The sequence below is a fragment of the Gekko japonicus genome, unplaced genomic scaffold, assembly GCF_001447785.1.
Source record: "Gekko japonicus isolate JY-2015 unplaced genomic scaffold, Gekko_japonicus_V1.1 scaffold4651, whole genome shotgun sequence".
In the NCBI taxonomy this organism is placed as follows: Eukaryota; Metazoa; Chordata; class Lepidosauria; order Squamata; family Gekkonidae; genus Gekko; species Gekko japonicus.
Window position 1 is genome coordinate 64460 of NW_015173280.1, and position 9644 is coordinate 74103.

Sequence of the window (9644 nt, forward strand, 5' to 3'; positions counted from 1 at the left end):
TGTTCTTAAATGACACAAACACTTCCAGATATTTTCAGTTGATGTATTTTTCAATCTTGTCAGATATCAGAAGGTAAGCAAGTACCGTTTAGTACTTGGATGGGAGACCACCAAGGAAGTCCAGGGTTGTGACATAGAGGCAAGCAATTGCAAACCACCCCTGAACCTTGAAAATCCTACGGGGTTGCCATAATTAAGCTGCAGCTTGTTGGCACTTTCCATCACCACATAAATTGTAATACTCTGAGGATAACCAAGGTATTATTTCTCTACCCATCCTGTCCTTTTCTCCTGTCTTTTTCATCATGAGCTCACAAATGTTGACTTAATTTACCAGCCAACCCTCTGCTCATACTCCCGACGAATTCCTGACCCTTCCTCAAGTCCTGCGTCACATGTAGAAAACTTGTCAAAAGGAGGGATGTTTGACCTTGTGCAGACTTGGCAGAAGGCACTGTACTGCCCCATGCCAGAGTGCAGCGTGAAAGATTGCCCCTCCTTTCATACTCCATGTTCTCCATAACTGGGAAGGAAGGGAGGCTTCCTGAAAGTAGGGCTTTTGCTGAAAGTACATGGAGATTGTCCAGACCAGCTATGCTGGCCTCTGGCATGCAGTCAACTGCATTTTTGAAACCCTGTTTTTCACAACTTCCTCCTTCCGCTGTTTAGGATTGGCCTCCAAGGGTTTTGATTGTATTGATAAAAGAGTTCAAGGGATTGCAAAGCTATTGACGCTTTTCGGGCTCTGTTCCACTGTACCCATGTCATAACATCTGATGCAGCTGCATGCATGGAGAATTCAAACAGAACCTTTTCCCTGGAGGATTAATCAGTGAAGACAAACTTTAATAGGAAGGGCTGTAAGGGCATATTTGTACATTTTCAAAGGCTTGGTTCTAGGATGTAGTTGTGACAGGGATTGCAAAATTGTTTAAGATCCTGTATCCTCTGAAGTGGTAGCATTGGTTTGGTGTCTTACATTTTTCCATTGTCAGAAAGGCACCTTAACAGTTCAGTCCTACGCAAAGTTATGTACACTGTTCTAACACCATGAAGTCCGTGCCCTGTATGTGAGGTTTTAGTCACATGCAACTTTATTTGAACTTAGTCATAAAGCAGATGATAAAACAATAAAAATGACATAATTGGATGAAAGCTTGATACATATCTTTGTTTACCTGTAGGGTGCAGATGGGGCAAAAGGTGCAAAGGGCGAAAGTGGCCACAAAGGTGAAAAAGGTGTCCCTGGGCCACAGGTGAGTAGCCTGAGCTCTTTTTATAAGCTGCATCCTCCATCAGCCTCCTTGCTTCATCAGTTCAATGCCTTTAGCAGCAGTAGTCCATATAATAAGTTGCCTGTCTCTCTAGGGTCCTGCTGGTCCCCATGGACTTATTGGTTTACCAGGCAACAAAGGAGAGAAGGTAAGAACTAAATAAAAGACAAATTGACAGGCATGTTTATCAGGAACAAGATAGTGCTCCACGACTGTACCTACCCATTAAGGCAGTTAATATAGTACCTACTATTTGAAAGCACAGCATTTTGCTAAGAGAGCAAGCTTTTGAGCAGCAAAGAAATTGTTTTCCAGCAGGGTAATGTGTTTAACAGAATATTCATTTGTTCTGGTGATTTTTAAATTTTTTTTAAGTATTTTTGCAACTGGAGAGAGTCAGATCAGAAGAGCTGTTGGTCCTGTTTTTTTGGTTCTTTTTGTGTTGTTGTTTCTTTGAGGTTTTTTGTTGTTGTTTTAATTAAATAGCTTCGGGACACTTTTTTGAAAGCTCGTTAGTGTCTGCACTTCTGAGCCTTTTCCTGCTGTATTGCAAAACAAATGCAGCAAGAATAATTTCAGGTTTATTTTTTGCTTTGCTTTTTTCCCCAATAAAACTTCTATATGATCTTCTTTAGCTTATCCAAATCTACCAAGTAAATTCTATGAAGTTATTTGTAAATAATAAAAATTAGACCTGAGCTATACATACAGCAAACCAAAACAGTAACGTTTCGAGGTGACAGAATGTGCTTTACTTCTTCAGACTGCGGGGGGGGGGTGTCTTTTTGAATGTTCCTTTCCATAAACAATTTTTTGCTAGTAAACTAATGCAACAGAGAGTGAGAAAAACTGTAGGCTTTCTTTTTGATATAATAGATTTCTAAATACAGGGAGTTTTGATATGGGGAGCATTCAGAAATGGCACCTTCCACCTGTGGCATGCAGTAGTACAGTCCATTTGATTTCCTGAGGAATCTATCTACTATGTGCTGCCAGTAACATGATATAGATATAGATGCAGATAGGATCACAATACATCCAAAGTTAAGCACTTTTTAATATCCAGTGATTCTATGGAGACAGATATATGCTTAACTCTCACATAGTGCTAAATGTGCTCTCTTTTGCCTAGAATTACATTCAATAATTCAACAAAATGTAACCTTACAATTCACATTGTGTCCAACTCTTCTCTCATTCCCTTTCTTAAATGCCTCCAGGGAAAGCCAGGGGAACCAGGATTAGATGTAAGTACTGCATATAATACTTTTCATTGTGTCATCACTAGGTTAGCAAATGGTACAGGCATAATCCTCACAACAGTGTATAGGGTTGTTCACTGTCCTATATTACAGCTTGGCAACTGAGGCTGAAAGGTGTTCAAGGCCATGTCCCTTAGTACTAAGCAGCTTCTCAGTCCACAGGGCTATGCTGGAAATTAGTCATCCTTACTTTGAATAAATCAATAATGGAATTTTGATAAAAAGTAAAAAATTTTAAACTGGAGTTCTTAGAGAGCCCTTGTCATTGTCCTGTCTCAAGTTCCACCAAGTATCCTGGTTGCATGCCACCTAGTGGCATATTGTGGGATTTCAGCATATTCTTGCTATTAAGTTCAGCATAAAATACCCCATGCATTCTTCCTGATAATATTGTGTTAGTAATGACTGTGTGTTTCCTAAAAACCTGCTCCTGCTTTCCCCCCCCCCCGCCCGCCGCTGCCTTTGATTACCAGAACTGTTTGGAACTAAAACTTGTGGATCTTTTGCCCATGTTTGATGTTGCTTTTATAGGGCTTCCCAGGTCTAAGAGGAGAAAAAGGAGAAAAAAGTGAAAGAGGAGAGAAGGTCAGTATCGCTTCTAGTGAACTGAACTTTAAAATAAAACCCTGCCTTTAATTCATATATTCATTTTAAAATTGTGGACAGGGAAGCTGAAAGTTTGAATGTGCTACTCAAAACATGAAATAAAATAAAAATCTCTGTGATCATGTTGAAGTCAGATCATGGACAGCTTTAGAGTTGGAAAGCAGCTGGTTATGATACAAATCCTCTTTCTGGCTCAAGCCAAGGCCCATTAAAAGTTTAAGTTGCAGCTGTGTGCCCAGTTGTCTATGCATGCATGGGACCAATTTGTGCACTTACCAGAAAAGGGAGGAGGAGAAACTCCTCTGCATAACCACAGACAACATCATGTATGTGTGTATACATTTGTGCAGCCCCTCCCCACCTTTGATGGGGGGGGCATGTGCACGCACTTTCCTGGAAGTCATGGCTGACTTCTGGCGACCCCTACTGGGGACTTGGACGTTTTTCAGAGAGATAGCTTGATTAGCCTGCCTCTGTGTCCCGCCTCTGGTATTCCAAAGGTCGCCCTTCCAAGTACTTGCCAGAGTCAGCCCTGCTTAGCTTCCGAGATCTGGCAAGATCAGACTTGCCTGGGTACCTGTTGTATGTTTATAGGCCCAGATTACATGCTACATTGTCGGCATTAAAAGGAGTGTTTGTGCCCTCCCACAAAATATATGGAAAGCCAAGGGTTACCAGATGTCCTCTTTCTTTGGTGTCCATCTTCTTTGGGGTTCTTTATTTAAAAACCTGATGAAAAGGTCCTCTTTTTGGGTTAGAAGGTTAGGAATATTCCTAGTTAGTAGCAATTATCACAGCTTCAATAGTAGGGACATTTAAAATGATCACTTGTTTGAAGTAGTCAGTTGGGAAATATGTCCTCTTTTTTACTTTTCAAAGTATGGTAACCCTGGGAGAGCCTGTTCTGGTTTGTGAACCAGGGCCTCCTATGCAGTGTGAGGTGACAGACTGAGGAGTAGAATTTTGGACTGTATCTATGGATATATCACTTGCATTTGGGGGGGGGGGAGAAATATTTTGGCTGTTCGTGCTTTTTTAAAAAAAAAAACCTCTCTGCCTGTAGTAAACTATCATGTCAGGGAGAAAAGTTTAACACAATATGCTAATTCAATATTTGCAGGGAGCTTTTTTTGTGGGAACAATCAAAATAGGAACCCACCGGCATTCTGAAGTGGCAAACCTCTACTGCTGAAGGAACATGTAATATATATGGGGGGAGGGGGGAGAGAGAGCTTGCTGCCCTTTAGAAATGCTGAGAGCTATGTTTCTATATTGATACCTGTCTCCTAGCAGACCTGCAAACTGAATACTGCTGTTACAAGTCTTGCCCTTCCATGCTTGCTCTGATGCTCTTTCTATATATTACATGTGTCTTCAGCTCCATCCTACCACATCATTCTGTAGAATGAACAGATAGGCATGTGTGACACATAACTAGGCAACAAGGCTGCAGTGTTAATTACGTAGATCCATGGATATACTCAAATCTCTTCTGATTCATAGTCAGATTTAAGCATAGATGTAATCCTTCCTCATTCTGTTCACGCATGATATAATGGATAAGCAAGCCCTCCATGTCTATGGTGCATTCATTTTACTTAGGTAATACACTAGATCAGGGGTGGCTAAACTGTGGCTTGCGAGCCGCATATGGCTCTTTCACACATATTGTGTGGCTCCTGGCAGGGCGGCTGGGGAAGTGAAAGGGAGGCATGCCTCCCTGATCGGTCTTCCCTTACCCAGTCAGTGCTCCCTTCCCTGGGTAGGCTTGAGATTGGGGGGGGGGAGCAGTGAAAAAAAGCAACTTTAAATGCGTTCTTAAAGACACACACACACCCTTGCTGGCGGGCTTGGAGAAGGCATTTGTCTCTTTAAATCAATTCTCCAAGCCAGCTGGTGTGGGGGCAGGGGGGTCTTGGAAGATGCATTTAAAGTTAAAGTTGCTTTCTTTCTACCTCTTCCTCCCTCCCCCCATCTATTTGCTTTCTTTCCACTTTCTTTCTTTCTGCCTTTCTTTCTCTCTTTCTTTCTTCCCTTCTTCCCCAACTAAAGTTAAATATCATTATCAATATCTGTTTTTACCACTTTTGTTTTTATTTTTGGCAGTCTCATTTAATGTTCCAAATCCAAATCCCTTTATTGGCATAAAAGAAAAGCAAAATGCCACAAGGCAAGTTTACAGAGAATTTGAATTATAAAATCTGTCAAACATCAGATAGAAGAGCTAATATTTTGCTCCCTGATTATTATGGCAGCCAAAAGGTACCTTGCAACTGAACCTGTAATATGGGGACATTGGTCAGATAATAAGAAAGATACTAACTTCGCCTCAGAAAAACCGTGGCAGTTAGACACAATAGGTTTAATTGTACAATCCTGCACTTCCCCATAGAAATCACAATGAAATAAAACATGGGCTACTGTTTCAAGGTGCATTGCTTTGCATGGACAAAATCTTTCTTGATAGGGAATGTTGGTAAGCCTCCCAGACAGTACCGCTGAAGGTAAACATTAAGTCTAGCTAACATAAAAGAGCAGCGTAACTGGGGTGCGGTAATCTGGGAGAAGTAGGCAGTAGGTAGTCCATAGTCTGGGAAAATACCAAATGCCAAAGGGAAGCAAGTTTTGTGTTCAAGAGAGCAGAAAGTCTGTTTCTCAATATCTAAAATCCTCTGTTTCAAGATTCTGAATGCCTGCATTTCACTTAACATACAGTGGTTGTCCAAGGATCTTCTCTGGAATAAGTTGGATAATATGGGTTTAGATAAACGTTTACTTTTCCTTATCTGTAAAATGTATTTCCGTAATAGCTGTCAAGTGCAGTACAATGGCTTAGGTGGGCTAACTTCAAAAATTTCCTCTAATTGGGGAGTTAAACAGGATTGTATTTTAGCCCCCTACCTGTTTAACTTATTCCTGAATGATTTGGCCCCCTCTCTAAATGCTATCGATGGTCATTCCCCCAAACTTACTATGTTGCTTTATGCTGACGATGCTGTTATGTTATCATGTATGCAGAAGGGCCTCAAGTGCCTGTTGCTTGCCTTCTCTTCCTACTGTGAGGCAAATTCTCTGTCCATAAACTATGTAAAATCCAAAATTTTAGTATTCTCAAAGTCCTGGAAACCACAAAGCTGGCGGCTCAAAGGAAACAATATCGAACAAGTGAAATCTTTCACATTCTTGGGGGTCTTTTTTCAATATAACCAAAACTGGACAGAACAACGCAAGCAAGCAGGAATTTCGGCAAGGTGCAGTTCGTCTACGGTGGTTAGCTTTTTTTACAAGACGGGCGATCAATTTGTCCCTGCTGCCATTCGTGTTTTTAATGACAAAACAGTTTCTCAGTTATTATTCGGGATCCCCATCTGGGTTAGTGCCTTCAATACCCAGCTTGAGCAAATCCAGGCAACGTTTTTACGCCGTATTTTAGGGGTCCCTAATTGTGTTAGCTATGCTACAATGTGTTTAGAGACTGGGATGCATCTGTTGGAGACTAGGGCATGGCTATTAACCTTAAAGTTTTGGCTACGCCTACACTTCATGGCAAAACCTGCTGCCTACATTCATTTAATGATAATAAAAAGCAAATTTGCATATTTTCAATAAAAATGTGTGGGTTGTATTTATTCATGTCTTGTGGCGTTCAAATATCTGACGTTTAATCTATGTGGCTCTTACATTAAGCAAGTTTGGCCACCCCTGCACTAGATCAACATTAAATATGTGTGCCTTATATTAGCCTAATGTTTCTGTCTCAGAAGTTTGCAGGAGTAACAGTAATACGGTGCAAATTCACAGAATGAAATTTTGTAATTCTCACAATATAAAATGGCGACACAAGATGATGGTTGAATTTCAGGACATAACTGCTGTTTTCTCTTACTCAGATCTTTCGTAGCATCAGGGCTTTGTTTTTGTTTTGTATCAACAGGGTGAAAGAGGACTACCAGGCAGAAAAGGAGCAAAAGGGCAAAAAGGAGAACCGGGCCCTCCTGGATTGGATCAGCCTTGTCCAGTGGTATGGGTTTTATATTATTGTAGGGTGTTTAAGTCTGCTCCTTAAAAAATAGTTCTGCTGCTTTTGACAAGTGCCTTGGAGTGTTAAAAAACAGATTTCTGGAATCAGGCTATTGTGTACTGTTGACTGTCACAGTTAATGTTTAGGCTGTTTTTACTGGCCTTATGACACTGGAGAGTATCTCTGTTGAGATGCTCTTTCCATCATATTTAAGGATGGACACAGATGTGGGAAAGGCACCTGAGAGCAATCAAAGAGCAATCAAAGAAGAGAAGCAACAAAAACGGACATGGCCAATCACTCAGAATAACAACTGAAAAATGTAATACAGGGGGAGGGAGGCAGACTGGCCCTTTCATAGGATTCCCAAGTACTTACCGCGATCTGGCAGGGGACACATGCTCCCCGGCTGGAACATTCCTCCCTGTAACGCACCATGCCCTCAGCAGGCAGGGATGAGGATGATGCTCTGGCAATGGGGCTGAAAACTCGATGGTATCACTTCTTGGCGATGGCATGGTGCGGCGCATCTGTTTTCCCCGCAGGAATGATCCTGCGAAGACGTCTGTGTCCCCCGCCAAATCACAGTAAGTACTTGGGAAGCCTGCCCTTTGAACTAAACAGGCAAGTTCCCAGGGAGCCATTGGCAGCCAGGAACAAGCAGAGCCACACGGACTGTTCAGCAGTGTAGACCTGGGCCACAGCAACAATGGCAACAGATGCAAACTCAGCCCATCTCAAAATTCCAGCCCATTTCAATCCAGTACTAACAACTGAGTACAGGATAGATTCAGAAAGATGCTTCACTCTTCAGACTAATCTCTTAAATATGTGTTTGGCTTGGGGGCAAAAACTAGTTGATCAGCTATAGGGGGAACAAACATTAGGTAGGTGATTAGGAGGGATCTGTAAGGCAAGTGGCTCCATTATCCTATGCAATTATTTCAAACGTAAGAGCTAGCAAGTACTAGATTCTATTTTAAAAGAGCACTGATGCCCAACAAGTTTTATTTTAAAAAATATTTTTAATATTATTCTGCTGTATTTCTGTGGATTTGGTGACTCAAACGTATCACTTAAGTATTAGGATGGAATAAATTGCTGTTCAGGTAGGAATTGTTTCCTGATGCTTATTTTGAGCAGTTATCTTCATTTGGTAACATACAGTTCTAAAACTTCACCTGAAATCTCCCTTCTATATAAAAGCCGAATCGTGGTGGCACTTCTCTAGAACATTCCACATGCTCCGGAATTGGTTGGCGCCCTGGTGTGTCACTCAGAATCTGTCCCTATCCACTGGCTGCATTGCTTGAGTCTCGCCTCCAACATTCGAAACTGTTTGCTGTTCCTCTCCCCCCCATAGCCAGTCAGAACACAGAGGTTATTTGCATATACAGCCTCATTGGCCTTTGCCTCGGAACACAGAGGTCGTTTGCATATGCGACTTGATTGGCTTTTGCCTCTAACATTCTAAACAGTTTTGCTGTTCTGAGGTAAAATGTGTCCGATCTCCAGGTGAGGGCTGGAGATCACTCAGAATTACAACTGCTTTCCAGATGGCAGAGATCAGTTCCCCTGGAGAAAATGATGGGCTCTGTATCCTTATATGCTGCTGAGGTGGCCCCCGTATGACAGCCAATGTGACGCAGCAGTCAGGGCTTCAGAGCACGGGAGAGGCTGCAGGTGTGTGGGGGGTGGAAAGCTGAAGAGTGAGGGGGAAATAAAGGTAGGTTGATGATTGGCTGGGAAGGACAAAGCCATAGTCTCCACCCTCCAAGCCAACCATTCCCTTCTGGGGAACCATTGTTGCCAATCTCCAGGTGAGGGCTGGAGATCACTCAAAATTACAACTGTTCTTTAGGTAGCAGAGATCAGTTCCTCTGGAGAAAATGGTGGACTCAGTGTCATTATACCCTGCTGAGGTCGCCACAGCAAATTGACACTGAGTGTCCAAGGCTGGGGCACCCGCCCAGAGCCTCTTTCTAGAGGCCGTTGTATTTATTTCCACAACGGGCCTTTTTCCTAGAGAGTTTAGCTTCTGTTCAGACAAAGGTAGGGCACATATTTTTCCTTTCATCAGCTACTTCTCTGCTGCTTGGTACACATGAACTAAGAAAGCACAAGAAACCCTTTTAATTTGGTCAACTGCTGGATTAAAAGTATTTTCGTCAAATGCATTATAATTGCTGAGCCAGTTTGGTGTGGAGAGCCAGTTTGGTGTAGTGGTTAAGTGTGCGGACTCTAATCTGGGAGAACCGGGTTTGATTCCCCACTCCTCCACTTGCACCTGCTGATGTGACCTTGGGTCAGTCACAAGCTCTGGCACAGCTGTCCTTGAAAAAGAGCAGTTTGTGTCAGAGTTCTCTCAGCCCCACCCACCTCACAGGGTGTCTGTTGTGGGGAGGGGAAGGGAAAGGCATTTGTAAGCCGCTCAAGGCCCGAGTGAAGGGCGGGGTATAAATCCAATCTCCTCCTCCTCCT

At 42.4% G+C, this 9644-nt stretch overlaps 1 protein-coding gene across 1 annotated transcript in view; it reads left to right on the top strand.

Annotated features, from left to right (window-relative positions):
• The window catches only part of LOC107120193 (collagen alpha-1(XXIII) chain-like), a gene marked incomplete at its 3' end in the record, with an annotated part of 65054 nt that extends 57891 nt beyond the window's left edge, over positions 1-7163 (top strand). Inside the window, exons 22-26 of the mRNA XM_015422840.1 lie at positions 1185-1256; positions 1369-1422; positions 2495-2521; positions 3068-3121; positions 7077-7163. Coding sequence (XP_015278326.1) covers positions 1185-1256; positions 1369-1422; positions 2495-2521; positions 3068-3121; positions 7077-7163 — 294 coding nt within the window. The remainder of the gene's footprint in view (positions 1-1184; positions 1257-1368; positions 1423-2494; positions 2522-3067; positions 3122-7076) is intronic.
• Positions 7164-9644: the final 2481 nt, after the last annotated feature.